We start from the raw sequence: 19,940 nt of genomic DNA on the forward strand, positions 1-19,940 counted from the left end.
CAGACCACTGCTATTCTAATCTTACCATGATCTGATAATATCTACCAGCTTTTAAGGATGCTCTGGTGAAAAATGCGATTTTTTCCTTATGACTTACTTTTTTTCTAATATAGATTTCTTAAAATCAGAGTTCATATCAAAGTTGAAAATGGAATAAAAAGAATATGGTAGTGTGGTTATTTTGAGCTATTGCATTGTATGAACCGGATACTTATATGTTGTGAACTATGGTGGAGGCATTTAAGACGAATTTCATTCTATACTAAAATATCATTATGGAAGATTAAAGATGCTCCACCGCTGACAAATAGTATTATTTCACTGTTAAAAACAGGAGCTGACGATTTAGTATTTTTCTTCAGTTACAAAAGTTACTTAATTTACACCATTACCACCATTGAAAAGTTTGAGCTTCTAATTTTACTTAAAGTTGAAAATATGAAAAATAATTAATTGCATCCCGTAAAAATTCCGTGGCACTATATCCTATATGGAATGAACTACTGAATGCGCATGTACCAAAGGCAAAATAAATTATTTTATATTATTTTTTTGTTAATTAGACTATTATATACACGATTAAAACACCAATTATCGTTTAAATGATGAATATTATTTATGCTCTGTCGGCGGTGGAGCATCTTTAAGCATGTGTAACTTTTTGGAACTTAAAAACTCAAAAAAAAAAGACCTCAAATTTATAAAATAGTGATCCCTCTACACTATATGCAAGGTGACAATTTTCAGTGCTTCACAAAAAAAATTTGCAGTTGAAAAGAAAACAAATCGCTGTTTCTAAAACAATCATAAAAATACACTGTCAGTGCGCTTGATTTTTTTATCTAGATACAAAATTTGTTTTTTTTTGTCAGCTTTTCTTGCCAAAAATTAATATTTCTTTTAACTTCATTGAAATGTAAAAAATAAATCCCAATAGGTTATAATTCCACTTGCTACAAATAGAGACACAAAAATCACAAAAACTCTTTGATTAACGCTGTGACTGGAAACGATTTGTACTTGATAGAATTAGGAAATAAGTAACAAAATGTTTTTGAAACAAAATAATAAGCTTTGTGGAATTAGGGACAGTAGATCAACAAAATATTTTGTAATTTACAACATTGAGATTTTGTATAAAAATATTGTGGAGACAGTACCAATTGTACAAAATAGTTAAATTATGAAAGAGACCCAGAGAATATGTACCACTGAATTTCCTATAACAAATACTGTTCCAGTACTGTATGGAACCTGCCTCAAAATTCTCACTCATTTCTCATATACATTAAACTACCATGATCATCATTGATGCTGTCTCCCTCTAAAGAAAATTGAAAACAAATAAAGACGAGTCCTTAAGATGGCAGCTTCATGATAAGGGAGACAACTCGTATAAATTTAATGTATTTATTTCAAATAACAGTTATAACCTCCATAATCTAACTCTGCGAATTTTTGTTCACAATATATAGAATAAATAATGTCATTTAATTTAGGATTAACGATATTGACATTTAAGTGATATTTAGAAATTAAGGAAGATAACTCCTTAATTGAAAATTGAATCGTTATCAATGACAATGATATAATCCCTGCTAATACTTGGTCTTGTGTCAAAAATTTTATTTTTGTTTTTAAAAACAAAGTTATATTCTAGAAGACAGATGGTCATAATAGCTAGCTCAAGCCAGTATTTGTAGAAGAATGAAATTTGAACACTTATTTCCAATATTTTCAAATAATTTTATTTGCTTTCAATGAACTTACTTTATCTTTTTAAACTTACAAATTAATCATTAAATGATACAATTTAGAATTATGGTAATATTATTAACTAAAGAATATATATACAATTTTGAATTTATGGGAATACTTTTACCTAAAGAATATAGGAAAGAAGTCCTTTGAGTGAGAATGTGAATTAGTAGTTTTAATGATAGGGTCAGTTTGTACGCGCCTCCCATGTCAGTCCAGTCTAGTCGTTTGTGTCCTGTCAGTTGGGAGGTTTTTCGTCAATGTCTTGTAGAGTTAGTATAAGGATTAAAGAACTTTACTTTTCTATATTCTTCTATTGAATACTATAAAGCGAATTTGGAAAAGAAACTAAACAGAAAACAGCATATCAGATAGTTTGTTTACTCCAATGGCTATCTTTAAATTTTGCATAACATAGATTATGAGGGGAATTTGGAAGGTTTTCATTATAAGAATTATTTTCAAAAATATACTGGTTAATGCAAGAGCTAAAAATGATCCTACTGGCTCTTCTAGGCTAAAACATAACATTAACAAACGTTATTATAATCTGAAATTCTAAATTAATTAAAAAATACTAATACATGTAGTTCAAAATTGGAAAATAAAAGCCGAGAAAAGAATTCAGAATTTTATCTGCAGTAATATAAATGATTATGTACATGAGAGGCTGTCCACAGATGATACTGGCTGTGGGAAAGGTATTGATCTTATCAGCCAACCAAACAACTAAAATCTAAAAATTGAAATGCAGTGATACAGATACTCTGGATCTCTTGTTCCTTACTTGACAAAGTATTAATAAAAATTCAAAATAATGGTAAATAGGAAGGATTTGACTAAAAAGCTACAAGAAAATACTTTTCCTTCTTATCCCTATATTTGACAAAGGAATATCCTATTAGGGTCACTTTCTGGTGACCTTTCGAATTGGCCAATCAAATTTGGAAAGTAAATTTAAAGGTACAAAATAATTTCAAGCTAAATGTGTGCATACAAATACATATCTACAGGAACGAAATGTTGTTTCTAATTGATGTAGGTGTAGAAAATGAAAAATAGATCTGAAGTAACACAAACATTGTCACCACCTCTGGAAAACCATTAAGTCTCTTTATTTCACATAAATCTAGTTTTCTCCCTTTACCAAGTGAAGAGAAAATTCAGATCCCTATTTGAAAACTGCAGTTTAATTTTACAATATAACTTTTCATGTGAGCTTTACAGTAAATGATTGCCGAAGAAAGATTTAGAAGATTTTAGAATTGTCTGTGTTATAAATATTTACAATATGTTCTCTGTCTACAATAACTAACCTAATAGATTGTGATTGTACATATTACAAACAAAGTTATTTATTAACCAAGTACTTGAATAGTCATTTGTCATTAAAACTACAATCTGACTGAATGTAATATAAAAAAAAGATGTACTTAAAACAACATGTTTAATAAAATTGCAAAATATTTTGCAAAATATTGTGCAAAACACTTTTCTCATGATTTTTTTAATTTTGCATATTATGTGTATATTAAATAAACATTATAATAATGAGATGTTTATATAATAATATTCAATTTTTTGGAAATAAAGACTTTTATCATTACCTGAATGGAGCTCTGTTGGTCACTAGTGGTCACTATCATGGAACTTCAGCCATTGGTTGTCTCTATCCTGTTGGTTGTCTCTATCCTGATGATTGTCGCTATCCTGATGATTGTCTCTATCCTGATGGTTGTCTCTTATCTTGATGATTGTCGCTATCCTGATGGGTGTCTCTGTCTAATAAAACAAATAAATTAAAATTTTGATAATTTTAATCATTATCATTACAGACGTATTAACAAAAGAGCTCACATCTGGTTGTTTTTTAATAGGTTCCTGGTAATTAACCAGCCTTATTAAATATAGCAATGCCATTACATAACTTTTGGCCCATTTGGCCGCTTGAAATTCTCAAAATCTAGCATTTTTAGCTCACCTGGCCCGAAGGGCCGGTGAGCTTATGTCATGCATGGCGGCGTCGTCCGTCGTCCGTCCGTCCGTCCGTCCGTCCGTCCGTCCGTCCGTCCGTCAACATTTCCTTTAAATCGCTACTAGTCATAGAGTTCTACATGGATTGTAACCAAATTTGGCCACAAACATCCTTGGGGGAGGGGGAACAGAACTTGTATAAATTTTGGCTCTGTCCCCCCCGGGGGCAGGAGGGGCGGGGCCCAATAGGGGAAATAGAGGTAAATCCTATAAATCGCTACTTGTCCTAGAGTTCTGCATGGATTGTAACCAAAATCAGCCACAAACATCCTTGGGGGAAGGGGAACAGAACTTGTATAAATTTTGGCTCTGATCCCCCGGGGGCAGGAGGGGCGGAGCCCCTCAGGGGAAATAGAGGTAAATCCTTTAAATCGCTACAAGTCATAGAGTTCTGAATGGAATGTGACCAAATTTGGCCACAAACATCCTTGGGGGAAGGGGAACAGAACTTGTATAAATTTTGGCTCTGGTCCCCCGGGGGCAGGAGGGGCGGGGCCCAATAGGGGAAATAGAGGTAAATCCTTTAAATCGCTACTAGTCATAGAGTTCTACATGAATTGTAACCAAATTTGGCCACAAACATCCTTGGGGGAAGGGGAACAGAACTTGTATAAATTTTGGCTCTGACCCCCGGGGGCAGGAGGGGCGGGGCCCAATAGGGGAATAGAGGTAAATCCTTTAAATCGCTACTTGTCATAGAGCTCTGAATGGAATGTAACCAAATTTGGCCACAAACATCCTTTGGGGAAGGGGAACAGAACTTGTATAAATTTTGGCTCTGGTCCCCCGGGGGCAGGAGAAGCGGGGCCCAATAGGGGAAATAGAGGTATATCCTTTAAATCGCTACTAGTCATAGAGTTCTGAATGGAATGTAACTAAATTTGGCCACAAACATCCTTGGGGGAAGGGGAACAGAACTTGTATAAATTTTGGCTCTGATCCCCCGGGTCAGGAGGGGCGGGGCCCAATAGGGGAAATAGAGGTAAATCCTTTAAATCGCTACTTGTCGTAGAGTTCTGAATGGAATGTAACTAAATTTGGCCACAAACATCCTTGGGGGAAGGGGAACAGAACTTGTATAAATTTTGGCTCTGACCCCCCGGGGGCAGGAGGGGCGGGGCCCAATAGGGGTAATAAAGGTAAATCCTTTAAATCGCTTCTCGTCATAGAGCTCTGAATGGAATGTAACCAAATTTGGCCAAAAGCATCCTTTGGGGAAGGGGCACAGAACTTGTATAAATTTTGGCTCTGACCCCCCGGGGGCAGGAGGGGCAGGGCCCAATAGGGGAAATAGAGGTAAATCCTTTAAATCGCTACTTGTCATAGAGTTCTGCATGGATTGTAACCAAATTTGGACACAAACATCCTTGGGGGAAGGGTAACAAAACTTGTATAAATTTTGACTCTGGCCCCCCGAGGGCAGGACGGGTGGGGCCCAATAGGGGAAATAGAGGTAAATCCTATAAATCACTTCTTGTCCTAGAGTTTTGCTTGGATTGTGACCAAATTTGGCCATAAACATCCTTGGGGGAAGGGGAACAGAACTTGTATAAATTTTGGCTCTGACCCCCTGGGGGCGGGAGGGGTGGGGCCCAGTAGGGGATTTAGAGGTTAATATTAAAATTCCTTCAGAAAAGAAACAATGAACCTGTATTCAGAACATTACTTGGCATTACAAACCAGGTGAGCGATACAGGCCCTCTGGGCCTCTTGTTCTCCAATCATGATTGCCCATAGCCATCACAATAATTATACTTCAAAATCAATAAAAACAGCCAATCCATTGTTTATTCATATAGTTTATCTTGTCAAAAGGTTTGTTTTTTAAATACTTCACTCAAACCTATCCTTCCTCTTTCCAATATTCAAGACCTAATTGCAAATGGAAAATATTTTAACATCATCATGATTCTTTAGTCATTTTGTTGGTTTACCCGAAAGGTGTTTTCCGGAAAGAACTGCAGTTTAATTTAACAAGAGGCCCATGGGCCTTAACGGTCACCTGAGTTAGAATATATAATGAAACAAATAATGAAAAAAATTAAAGACATATAAACACTATATGCTGGGACTTGAAGTTGGTCAGTGATTTATAAATTTGACTTTTTAGACATTGAAGAGTATTTGCTTCCATCAAACCTGTGAACTTAGAGGTATTTTTTTAAATTTTAATTGCCCCTCTGGTCCCCCAGGGGGTCATCAAGGACAGATATAGATGTTAAAATGCTATATCTTAGGCTAATAATTCTAATCAAGTTTGACTAATTTCCTACGAAAATTGGGCAAATAATGTTCAAAAAAATGTTTTTCCTATATAAACTAAAGTAATCTTGACCCCTCCCCAGGGGGTAACGCGAGACCCCAAGGTCATATAATTCACAATTTTTATAAAACCCCTAAGACCTTTCTATCTATAATTATTTGATTGTACTATATCCAGAATTTTAGAAGATTTTTGAAGTTTTAGCCTATTTGACCCTTTTTTAGCCCCGCCCCTCTGCCCCCAGGGGGTCGGCCAGGACCAATGTGGATATGATGTTAAAATGCTATCTCAGGCTAATAATTCTAACCAAGTTTGACTCATTTCCTATGAAAATTGAGCAAAAAATGCTCATTAATGTGTTTTTCCTATATAAACTGTAGTAAACTTGACCCCCTCCCCAAGGGGAAATGTGAGACCCCAGGGTCATATAATTTACAATTTTTATAAACAAACTTTAAGACCTTTTCATCTATAAAGTGTATTTGATTGTACCATTTCCAGAATTTTAAAAGAATATTTTTGAAGTTTTAGCCTATTTGACCTTTTTTTGCCCCGCCCCTCTGCCCCCATGGGGTCGGCCTGGACCAATATGGATATGATATTAAAATGCTATCTCAGGCTAATAATTCTAACCAAGTTTGACTCATTTCCAATGATAATTGAGCAACAAATGCTCATAAATGTGTTTTCTCTATATAAACTATAGTAAACTTGACCCCCTCCCCAGGGGGAAACGTGAGACCCCAGGGTCATATAATTCACAATTTTTGTAAAGGACCTTAAGACCTTTCTATCTATGAAGAGTATTTGATTCTACCACATCTGTGAGTGGAGAAGAAGATTTTTTAAATTTTAGTCAATTTAACCCCTTTTGGCCCCTCCCACAGCCCCCTGGGGGGTGGGGGCCATATAATTCACAATTTTGATTGGCCTTATGCCTAAGAAGGTTTGTACAAAATTTCATTGAATTTGCTTCAGCAGTTTTGGAGAAGAAGTCGAAAATGCAAATTGTTTACGGACATACGATGCAAGACGCACGACGCACGACGACGGACAAAAGGCGATTAGAATAGGTCACTTGAGACTTTGTCTCAGGTGACCTAAAAATTAAAATACAACTTTTCATGGCAGTTTTTCGGAATGAAGTCTGCTTATCATCACAAGCGTCTGTTCTGGTTTTTGAAAAAAAAAGATATGTATTTGGATTGCCAGCAAGTGTCACCAAACTAAAACTTAGTCAAGAGCCTCACAGGTCACCAAAAGAGGTCCTTGTGCTGGAGCATTTTCATATTTCCTAACCCATTCCTCCTCCTTAGCAAGATCTGGCCTACCTGATTTTGGTATCAAAGGATTCTTGTTGGCTATTTCTTCTTCCCTCGAGTCTTCATGTGTTCTCTATTGCTACAGGCTTGTCTTCTTCACCATCCGATAACCATCTTCGTGTTCAGTTGATACTTATCTTATCGAGTATGTGTTGTTGCAATTTTTGCATATGAATTTTCTGCTTCATTTAGCACTGGAAGCCGACTCATGCCAACTTACCAGCTTTGATTTGTGGACTTTGGTCACAGGTGCCCCACTGGTAATCCAGGCGGGCTTTTTGTGATGACAGTTCCATTTTCTGATTGAAAGACAAAGGTTTTACTGCAATCACACAGTCAAATCAATGCAGTTGTCCCCAACAGCACAGCACTACTCATTTAAGTGTCCACGTTAACTATAAGTCGGAAAGGTTGCCGATAATTACGGGGACGGATTACTTATTTTCTGTCTTTCCGTCTAGAAAAGCAACCCCGCCCTAAACCGGTACACTCTAGTTTTTGTTTATCCTTTTGGAGTGGAGCATCGCTGTTAGTGACAAAAGCGGTGAAATTGCCTGTGATTGTCATAAAACCATTCTTCAATCAAATGAAATAATCATTAATCAGCCGGACTGAATTATCGTTGTGACAATGATGATCGAGGTTGGCTTTTTGTGATGGCAGTTCAATTTTTATTGAAGAACGAAAGTTCTTCTGCAATCGCACAATGAATTCAATGCAGTTATCACCTACAGTGCAGCACTACCCTTAAAGTGTCCACATGAACTATAAGTCGGAAAGGTTGCCGATAATTGCGGGGACAGATTACTCATTTTCTTTCTTTCCGTCTAGAACAGTAATCCCACCCTAAATCGGTACACCCTAGTTCATGTGGACGCTTTTGGAGTGGTACGCCACTGTTGATGACAAAAACAATGAAATTGACTATGTGATTATTTTTGAACTTCCATTCTTCAGAAAATTGAACTGCAATCACCGAGCCCGCCTGGATTATCATTGCGGCACCTGTGACCAAAGCTTTAGTCACAAGTCAAACCTAATGGCCAATCTAAGTGGAAAATAAGATACAAAAATGGCAACAAAATATATTTGATGAGAGAATTTCATACGTCACAAGAAGAGGCATCAATAGGTAGGAGGGGTCCCCTGTCTAACAGAAGAAGCAGCAATGTCATCTTTGCTTGAGAGAATGCATGTGGCCTTATGATTAAAGTGACATCTTAAGACACAAACATTAACATTGTGACAAATTACGTGCTTTACAGCAGACAATATTGATAAATTCAACCAGCAGCAGCGACAGCTATAAAACAATGATAAATTTACACAGCAACATTAGCACCACCCTTTTGTATTTAACCCTCTTACGAAATGATTGTTTAAATAAACTTAACATTACTTAAAAAGATCTTCAATCAGATGTACTGTATTGGACCTAATAAGCTCCCAGGGCGTTTAAAAAGTTGAAAAAGTGAAAAGGTGCTTAATAAGATGAAATTATAGTTATGTGTAGTCTAGATCTTTATTTATATTGAAATTTAAAGCCTCAAAAAGGAGAAGGGACACTTATAGTGACAGTTAATATTAATTTTTCTCAAGGATGCACTTCATGGTTTCTTAGACAAAAACCTAATAAAAAATTATCAAAATATCCCCATTTTCCTTATTTATGTATATTTTGGATGGTAACCATGGCAGCTAAACTTGCAAGACCGGAAAACATTCATTGCAAAAAAAGGCCCACTTATACCTTTCTGAAACGGCTTTTAACTTTTAAAATAGAAATGTTTATTTTCATAACTCGGTCGTCTTATGTTTCCCGCCATCATCCTAATTACAGAATGTTAGTTACCTATCACTGCCCCAGACGCCAAACCAGCGAAATGAATCTTCACTGTTAACATAGATTACGGAAGGAATCTTGCATTTTTTGGCTTTGTAACCTCATCTTAGGCCATCAATATACATTTTCTGATGTTATTGTTGTTTTAAAAAAAAAGATTTTTTTTTTGTTTCAGAAAGGTAGTGGGCCTTACAACAATTTGAAATGCATGTCCTAAATAACAGTTTTGCAAAACTGACAGATTTGGGGGCCAAACAGTGCCCAAACCATAGTCATTTGTTAAATTCCTACCAGAACGTGGTTTGAAAAAGTTGATTGTTAATGGCTGGACACTTGACACCGGGGTATCACATAAGCTCAGCTTGGTCCTTCGGAGAACCATCTGTAGAACTCTATTACTAGTAGCGATTTAAAGGAGTAATTAAGACAAATTATACTCACAAATTAAGGCTCAGGTCATTTAAGGAAAGGCAACTCTGTCTAGTGTTTTCATGAAATGAGATAACTTCCCTTGGCGGTGTCTCCAAGTTGGGAATAGGCTGTTAAAACTTGTCGGCCCAAAAGATACTATTTTCAAGGCACAGCTGAAAAAGAAGAAATGAATGATTAAATAACTAAAATGAATTCGTGAAAGTAGATGATTAATGATCACAAAAAACAGAAAGTGTTTTATAGAGATTGATTAGGTTTTCATGGTCATTAAAGGATGTATCAATTACTTGTAGGAACCCTGAGTACCCCAATAAAAACCACCGACCTACAGCTTGAACCTATAATCTATTCATGACCGGTCTTAAACACTAAAGATTGAAAAAGAAGACTGTACTGGATGTCTTACAAAACCAAACAACACTACCCATTTGACCAAAATCCCCCAAATTTACATTGTCGTTACCAAGACAGGAAGGCCTCCGTATTAAAAAAAAAAAACTACCAAATATGTATAAGTACATGCAAAATACCTTCAACATTCGATTTCGAGTCAAAAATTTGCAGATTGGGTTCAGGCAAATGGTGTCCAGTGCCCCTGAATGAAGAAAACATCATATCCGGTTTTCATCCTATAGAGACCGCAGAACCTAAATGATTTTCCATAGACGACAATGATAACGTTTGCCACTGTCCAGGTTAAATGGAGTTTTCAAGTCTGGTCACCCATCATTAATTTTTGATGAAGCTCTGCTAATCATACTATCCAGGAATGTCTGCTCTTGGGTGTCACTGTCCTTATGGTTGTCACTACATGTATCTTCATGGTATCCTGAAAATATGCAATATTTGAAATAACTATGACATCTTGACACATGGTCTATTTTTATTTACAAACTGTTTTTTTTATTTACAAACTTTTTTTTTTTTTTTTTTTTTTCTTTCTTTTTTTGTATTTTTTTTTTATTTTTTTTTTTTTTAATTTTTTTTTGTGTGTGTTTTTTTTTTTTTTTTCCTAAAAAACATAATTATAACAATAATCTCCTCTAAATTTACACCATCTGACTTCTAAATCAGCCCCTTCACCCAAGACCTACAGACAGTGAAGGGAGATAACTCCAATTTCACTCAACTATTCACTTGAAAAAATTAATACCACTGATAATTAAATTAAAGAAGTACATAAGAGTAATATATATATATATATATAAGACAAATTATACTCACAAATTAATGCTCAGGTCATTTATGGAAAGGCAACTCTGTCTAGTGTTTTCATGAAATGAGATAACTTCCCTTGGCAGTGTCTCCAAGTTGGGAATAGGCTGTTAAAACTTGTCGGCCCAAAAGATACTATTTTCAAGGCACAGCTGAAAAAGAAGAAATGAATGATTAAATGACTAAAATGAATTCGTGAAAGGAGATGATTAATGATCACAAAAAACAGAAAGTGGTTTATAGAGATTGATTATATTTTCATGGTCATTAAAGGATGTATCAATTACTTGTAGGAACCCAGAGTACCCCAATAAAAATCACCGACCTACAGCTTGAACCTATAATCTATTCATGACCGGTCTTAAACACTAAAGATTGAAAAAGAAGACTGTACTGGATGTCTTACAAAACCAAACAACACTACCCATTTGACCAAAATCCCCCAAATTTACATTGTCGTTACCAAGACAGGAAGGCCTCCGTATTAAAAAAACAACTACCAAATATGTATAAGTACATGCAAAATACCTTCAACATTCGATTTCGAGTCAAAAATTTGCAGATTGGGTTCAGGCAAATGGTGTCCAGTGCCCCTGAATGAAGAAAACATCATATGCGGTTTTCATCCTATAGAGACTGCAGAACCTAAATGATTTTCCATAGACGACAATGATAATGTTTGCCACTGTCCAGGTTAAATGGAGTTTTCAAGTCTGGTCACCCATCATTAATTTTTGATGAAGCTCTGCTAATCACACTATCCAGGAATGTCTGCTCTCGGGTGTCACTGTCCTTATGGTTGTCACTATCTTCATGGTATCCTGAAAATATGCAATATTTGAAATAACTATGACATCTTGACACATGGTCTATTTTTATTTACAAACTGTTTTTTTTATTTACAAACTTATAATTTTATTTACAAACTTTTTTTTTTCTTTTTTTTTTTTTTCTTTCTTTTTTTGTATTTTTTGTATTTTTTTTTTTTTTAATTTTTTTGTGTGTGTGTTTTATGTGGTTTTTTTCATAATAACATAATTATAACAATAATCTCCTCTAAATTTACACCATCTGACTTCTAAATCAGCCCCTTCACCCAAGACCTACAGACAGTGAAGGGAGATAACTCCAATTTCACTCAACTATTCACTTGAAAAAATTAATACCACTGATAATTAAACCAAAGAAGTACATAAGAGTATATATATATATATATATAAGACAAATTATACTCACAAATTAATGCTCAGGTCATTTATGGAAAGGCAACTCTGTCTAGTGTTTTCATGAAATGAGATAACTTCCCTTGGCAGTGTCTCCAAGTTGGGAATAGGCTGTTAAAACTTGTCGGCCCAAAAGATACTATTTTCAAGGCACAGCTGAAAAAGAAGAAATGAATGATTAAATGACTAAAATGAATTCGTGAAAGGAGATGATTAATGATCACAAAAAACAGAAAGTGGTTTATAGAGATTGATTATATTTTCATGGTCATTAAAGGATGTATCAATTACTTGTAGGAACCCAGAGTACCCCAATAAAAATCACCGACCTACAGCTTGAACCTATAATCTATTCATGACCGGTCTTAAACACTAAAGATTGAAAAAGAAGACTGTACTGGATGTCTTACAAAACCAAACAACACTACCCATTTGACCAAAATCCCCCAAATTTACATTGTCGTTACCAAGACAGGAAGGCCTCCGTATTAAAAAAAGCCAACTACCAAATATGTATAAGTACATGCAAAATACCTTCAACATTCGATTTCGAGTCAAAAATTTGCAGATTGGGTTCAGGCAAATGGTGTCCAGTGCAGTGTCCCTGAATGAAGAAAACATCATATCCGGTTTTCATCCTATAGAGACCGCAGAACCAGGAATGTCTGCTCTCGGGTGTCACTGTCCTTATGGTTGTCACTATCTTCATGGTATCCTGAAAATATGCAATATTTGAAATAACTATGACATCTTGACACATGGTATTTTTTTTTATTTACACACTTTTTTTTATATACAAACTTTTTTTTATTTACAAACTTTTTTTTATTTACAAATTTTTTTTTTTTATTTACAAACTTTTTTTTTTTTTTTTTTTTTTTTTTTTTTTTTTTTTTTTTTTTTTTTTTTTTTTTTTTTTTTTTTTTTTTTTTTTTTTTTTTTTTTTTTTTTTTTTTGTTTTTTTTTTTTTTTCATAAAAACATATTTTAATACCCCAGAACTTTTGATGGCTGCCAAGGTTGGGGCCTTGGGGTCAGCCTTTTAAATATAAACAGATGTCCCCTCGCAGGGGGGCTTTCATTCAACGCACAATGCTTTCTTTCTCTGTCTTTCTTTCACTCTCTCTCTCTTTTTCTCTCTTTCTTTTCCCTCTTTCTCTCTCTCTCTTTCTATCTCTCTCTCTCTCGCTTTCTCTCTCTCTCTCATTCTTTCTTTCTTTCTTTCTTTCTTCATGTATTAAATACATGTGGCACTTTTATACTCCCTTTCATTCCTTTGTTTTACATACAATTTATTACAATGTCTCTTCCTGTCGTCCAAGATTTAGATGGCTATGGGTGAGAGTGGGATTGCCAGTGGCGATGGGGAGGGGGGGGGGGGGGGAGGATGGAGGGATGGAGGGGGGAAGAGGGGGGGATGGGGTTGGAGGGCAAATGGAAAATATTTACTATAATTTAACATAATAATTTATTAGGTTGACCCCAATGGTCAGGATAAAGATCATGCTTTATCCGTTGTTTTGTCATGGGAGGGGAGGGGGAAGGTTGGGAGGTTGGGAGGGGGGAGGGGGGAGAGGGGGTAGGAGGGCAAATGGAAAATATTTACTATAATTTAACATGATAATTTATTAGGTTGACCCCAATGGTCAGGATAAAGATCATGCTTTATCCGTTGTTTGTCATAGGAGGGGAGGGGGAGGTTGGGAGGGGGGAGGGGGGAGAGGGGGTAGGAGGGCAAATGGAAAATATTTACTATAATTTAACATGATAATTTATTAGGTTGACCCCAATGGTCAGGATAAAGATCATGCTTTATCCGTTGTTTGTCATACCCTGTTTGTAAACTAAATTTTGAACACATTTTGAACTTCTACCAATGTAATTAGCTAAAAACGTGTCTGATATCATCTGACATGGTCCTTATTAAGAGTTATTATTCTTCAATTTAATCCGAGACCCAAAATGGCCACCAATTCCGTCATATTGAAAACGGATTTTGAACTTCTCAAGTTCTACAAGAGCAATTTAGCTGAAAATTGTGTGAAAGGATCCCTAAATGGTCCCGACCAAGTATTACTATTTTGCGGGTCAATCGGAAATCCAAGATGGCCACTACAGCATCCATATCTAAAATATTTTAAACTACTTCTCAAGTTCCACTGGTGCAATTTAGCTGAAACTTGCATGAAATCATCCTGATATGGTTTGGAACCAAAAAACCAAAGATGCTTGCTTTGACCCCCATCTTATAAGCAAACTTTGAACTTCTTTTCAAGTTCTATCAATGCAATTAAGCTAATGATCCTGAAATGGTCCTAACCAAGTGTTCTTTAAACACATTTTGAACTTCAAGGATGGGCGCAAAAGTCACCTTCTTGAAAGTCTTTTATTCAAATCTTTTCCTAGTTCTCTGGCGCCAAGATTGTCCGATGACCATTAATTAGGGCCATTCATTTTTTTTTTCAAAAAAAATTCAAATCCCATGTGGGGTGGTTGCCGGGTACTAGCCGCTGGCTAGGGTTTTCTCTCAATCAACCTTTGACCCTGGCATGTACATGTACATAAATGACCTTGGCTGTTAATATGACATAAAACAAATCAAATCAATTATTTACATTTTTTTGAACAGGTCAACTGAGAGTGTACATGTAGAAAGTAGTGGTTAGAATGTTAAATACTAAATGTGTGCTGTGTTTGTGCTGGGGTAGGTGGGTTGGGTAAAGTGAGTATTGTTAGGGCCAGGGACAAAAAAAAAAAAAAAAAACCTATTAACTACTTTCTGTACACTTCAGTTGAGTCAAATCCAACATTGTACACAAGTACTGATTGTAATGGGAACCATTACACATCTACCTCAAACAACTCCACAGTCTTATCACTGCATGTATTCATTGTCCCTCAAAACCTTTAAGTACCAATTTTTATCTTTTTCTAGCAACTCATAAATTTTCAGAGGCCTTCGTTTATCACAGTATCCAAAAACATAGGAATGCTGTTCCGCATCCCTTTAAACCCCCTTTTACCAATGTAGACCAAAATCGGAGACCCAAATCTAAGAACAGAAAGTGGACCCTGGAAGCCATCTTGGAATTTCTATCCTGAAAAACCCTTTAAGCACACTCCCACGAGTATGTCTGTCAAGTTTCTCAAAACCCTTATGTACCTCAAACAACCCCACACTTGTGTCAGTGCATGTGGTTTAATTAACAGGGTATAGATTTTTGGGTGAGGGATTGGGATTGGGACGATTGTTGAGGAGTTACCACTTCCTCAAGCCACATCAGTCCATGGACTTTACAAGGATATTACAGTACATCACATGATGTAATCCTTGTGCCAAGCTGGTGCCCTCCTCACACGGCCAGACCTACGGACAGACACAGGGGTGGGAGCGGGTGGTGTGGCTGGCTCATCATCGACATCTGCAAGGCTAAGGCTATCCTCCCCTCGGCAGTCGAGCGTAGCAGCAAAGTACACAACCTGCAAGAACACAAGCTACATTTCAGTAAACAAATAAAAGTGCTTAATGCACAGTATTTTTGTAGATATTCAAGTTAGAATCTGGCCTAACCAATGATCAGATATGTTGATGTGCATGTGATATCCCTTATATATATATATTTATGATTATTTAGTGGATATGAAGGATAGGAATAATCTAACCGACGGCCAAAAATATTGTTTACTTATTTGTATATCGCATTGTATTACTGTTATATATATATTTTGTGATCTAGAGTGCAGAATATCCATAATTCTTCCTGATACAGTACAGTGCCAGAGATTTAGATAGTGTATATACTACCTATATGTGTCTGACAGTCTAATGAACTATTTTTTATAATATATTTTAAACAAGAGTCCAACTCTTCGCCTACTTTACAATAATATCAAATTACATTGGTGCCAAGTCAATCTAATTAAAACACAGATTCTTAAAATCACTCTGTTACATAAATGAAAACTGAAAAGTCACTTCTCAGTTTCTAGAAGCTGGACTATTGGACAATTCTGATGGTCACCAGAAAGTCACTCCTAATGGATTGTTGCCAGATCCTTTATCAAACAGAGTGATACATGTACAGTATTCAACCCAATAAGGCGTTTAAAAATTAAAAAATTAAAAGGTGCTAATAATAAGACGATATTATTGAAAATCTAAACAGTTTTGTATAGTTCTGGGTTTTTTTTAAGCCTGGGCAATTGAAATGGAGGCTTCAAAAAGAGGAAGGGCGCTTATAGGGACATGGGCCCTTATTGGGTTGAATACGGTAATAAGGAGAGTTCAATTATAGTGTGAAAACTGTTATGGTATATGTACATGTACGTACCCAGCCTGACTACACTTTAAAGAAGACAACGTTATCTGTCTAGAAATCTTTCAAGCTACAATATTACAGCTTAAAGATAATGTATTCTACACTTAGCGTTAAAACGTAACATCTTACCACGGCCTCCGACAGAGACAGACGCTGGCTAGCCGCAACAGCAATCGAGGTTGCCACCCGGCTAACCAGGCTAAGGCCACGGAAGGACACAGCCTACAAGATCAAGAGTGACAAAATTTCAGTAAACAAATAAAGTTACATAATACACAATATTCCGCAGATATTCAAGTAAAAATCTTGTCGATCGAACTGATCTGGTATGTTTACTTGAATAAAATTAATTGATATCAGTAAAATAAGACTCTTTTTTAAGTGGATAGAGAAGTCGGGGGTAATCTACCTTAGGATCATATTTTAAATGTATATATATTAATACATTGTGTTTGTGACCCAGAGGGTAGAATGTCTCTATCATTCATATACATGGTGATAGTGTCCTATAATCCTTCCTCTCCATATATGATATAGCACCCTTGATACTCCAGGGGTTCCGATCACTTATGATCTCTTTTCTCCTGGTAGTCTCTCTGTAGTCTTCAAAGGAAATATGTGTTAGCCTGTGATTGGTTCAGATTTTTTCCTCTCAGTGGCCTTCAGTTTCACTATAAGATAGTCCAGGGGTGTTGAGATCGTAAGTGATTGGAACCCCTGGACTATCAGGGATGACAAAATCGTAGTTTTCTCTTATTCTGTACCTCGATAAATAGTACAAACACTGACATGTTATAATTATTTTTATTTTCTTCCAATTTTATATAACTATGTATAAATATATATATATGTAATAAAATATTACATATATATAGATATAGAAAGATAGAGAGATAACAAGAGGCCCAAGGACCTTAAACGTCATCTTACTACCTTGACGATAGTCATAAAGGAATTATTAGATATGGTGTCATGGTCAATTTGAGATCAACCAGAGATGTAACAATACATATCAGCCAAACCACATGCACTGATAGAACTTGAGAAGTTCAAAATGTGTCTTCAACATGGTGGCTGTGGCAGCCATCTTGGATTTCAGATCAACCCAAAAAATAACAACATTTTGTCAGAACCATGTCAGTATCATTTCAGGCAAGTTTCAGCCAAATCGCACCGACAGAACTTATGTTCAAAATGTGAAAAGTTTACTGATGGCTATATATCCGTTGGGTCAGGTGACCTTAAAATATCTATTGAGCCATTATACCAAACGCTTGCGGTCTGACACTAATGACCGCTAAAGATGATTAATATGACACAATTTTTGGCAAAGTGATATGGGCCTGTATCGCTCACCTGGTTATTTCAATGCTAAGTAATGTTCTGATTACAAGATCATTGTTTCTTTTCTGACGGAATTTAAAGATTTACCTCTAATTTCCCTATTGGGACCCATTCTTTCTGCTCCAAGGGGGTCAGAGCCAAAATTTATACAAACTCTGTTCTCTTCCCTTAAGGATGTTTGTGGCCAAATTTGGTTACATTCTATGCAGAACTCTATGACTAGTAATGATTTAAAGGATTTATCTCTATTTCCCCTATTGGGCCCCGCCCCTCCTGTCCCTGGGGGATCAGAGCCAAAATTTATACAAACTCTGTTCCCCTTTCCCCAAGGTTGTTTCTGGTCAAATTTGGTTACATTCAATGCAGAACTCTATGACAAGTAGCGATTTACAATGTACCTCTTTTTCCCCTATTGGGCCCCGCCCCTCCTGCTCCCGGGGGGGGGGGGGCAGAGCCAAAATTTATACAAACTTCAAACTCTTTTCCCCTTCCCCCAAGGATATTTCTGGCCATTCTATGCACAGGGACCTGGCACGAAATTTTTTAACCAATAGTATACATCTATATATTAGGCCTATAGTATCACGGGTATGAACTCGGCAGTAGAGAAAAATAGACCTTTTTTTAAACCGTGATTATTTTAATAAATGGGTTCTATACAACATTGACGGATATCTTACCTGAAAGAGAAATAAGTTATCTTTCCATCGAGTGCTTGATGAACAAAATTGGCCAAGTATTGACAAAGTTATGGCTTGATGAATCGGGAAAATGAAAAATATGCTAGGTAGACACGAAATGTCGTCTCGGCTCTAATGGACACCTCAAAAACCAAGCCAAAATCACAAAATCTACGCTTGTGGTGGTAAACAGTACCCAAAACTGTGTTCATCCACAATCTCCTTTGGAGGTGTCATGACCCGTACTTTGTAGAAACTCCATTTAAACATCGTGTAGCTCACTTACTTTAACCGTCACCGCCATGTTCATTTGTTCTTCGGAACGCTTCTCGAGTTTACCCACAAGTACAACATTACATAATTTGCATAAAATAGTCACGATATGTAAAGTCGAGAAGCGTTCCGAGAGAAAATCTGTTGAATTCCTCCCCTTGGAAAACGCTGTTTCTGGCTAAAATTGAAACTTATGGTGGCGATAAAATTTTCAAAATGAAGAGAGAAGGTCTTTTAAGATTTTCAAATTCCCTAAATATTTTCTGGAAAGAGCTTGTAAACATTTGGGCAGATCTGTCTGGTGATGAACTCCCCACAATCCCTTGCAAAGTTGTATCTCAGCCAATCTAGTATATTAATTAATTACATAAAAATTGAAAACAATATTAACCTTTAACCATATTGCTAACTAAGACCGTGTTTATTTTCAACCAAAATTGCTTACATTGCTATATCTTTCATGTTAATTATGTAGACCTCTTGTGTACAAATAAGCTCACTCTTTATAAATAAATCTCTTTCTTTTTATCACGGTATTCAAAATTGTGTATGACATATGAATGAGACATAAAAAAAAAAAAAAAAATTAATATCATTATCCAAGATGATGCCATCTTGTCTCAAAATGAATATAAACAGCTGGGGCCACAGGGAAACTTGAGGCAGATCCCTTTAGTGCTTTCTGAGTAAAAGACTAAAAGCGGTAACAAAATTCACCTATCAAATTCCAAGATGGCGGTCTGGTGGCCACCTTGTTGACCAAATGGTTCCAAACTGCACACTGGAACCTGGAAAGAATTTCTAACCAACAGTATATACACAGAAACATATACATATTATATATGTTTCTGATGTACACACACATAGATATATGATACATATATGGTTAGAGATTCGTTCCAGGTCCCTGTGAAACTGCATCAATAGCATAACTAGTAGTAACCACAGAAACATATATACATAGAGATTGGAAACTCCTTCTTTGTCTATGTTGACAGGCAGCGGGACCTCTGGTTTATAGGCATATTCCCTTGGCTAACTACTTTTAAGTGTATTCTTTCAAACATGATATTTTTGCATCAACTCAAAGTTTAAACATTATGTCATGGTTTGACTGTGACCAGTTTTCCCGATTGATATTATTTAATGTGATTTTTGAAAGCATGAAAATCAGCAATTTTACCTAGTTTTTCGAAAATCAGACATTCAAAACCGAGAGTGCATTTTGTTTTATT

General features: G+C 36.0%; 1 protein-coding gene across 6 annotated transcripts in view; it reads right to left on the reverse strand.

The window, feature by feature from the left end:
* The window catches only part of LOC138312043 (uncharacterized), a 35,395-nt gene that overhangs the window by 856 nt on the left and 14,599 nt on the right, over positions 1–19,940 (reverse strand). For 2 of the 6 annotated variants that reach the window (XM_069253119.1, XM_069253120.1), the window contains exons 2-3: positions 16,538–16,630; positions 14,819–15,569 (exon numbers count right to left, since the gene is read on the reverse strand). In XM_069253119.1, the coding sequence (XP_069109220.1) occupies positions 15,405–15,569; positions 16,538–16,630 (258 nt within the window). In that variant the 3' untranslated portion in view covers positions 14,819–15,404. Of the gene's footprint in view, positions 1–3,365; positions 3,541–7,386; positions 8,528–9,661; positions 9,805–10,182; positions 10,482–10,876; positions 11,020–11,395; positions 11,689–12,103; positions 12,247–12,624; positions 15,570–16,537; positions 16,631–17,839; positions 17,858–18,432; positions 18,654–18,718; positions 18,752–19,940 lie in introns of those variants that run through there. The other 4 variants (XR_011206833.1, XR_011206835.1, XR_011206834.1 and 1 more) reach the window with 4 other exon arrangements.

Source organism: Argopecten irradians, unplaced genomic scaffold (assembly GCF_041381155.1).
Source record: "Argopecten irradians isolate NY unplaced genomic scaffold, Ai_NY scaffold_0191, whole genome shotgun sequence".
NCBI lineage: Eukaryota > Metazoa > Mollusca > Bivalvia > Pectinida > Pectinidae > Argopecten > Argopecten irradians.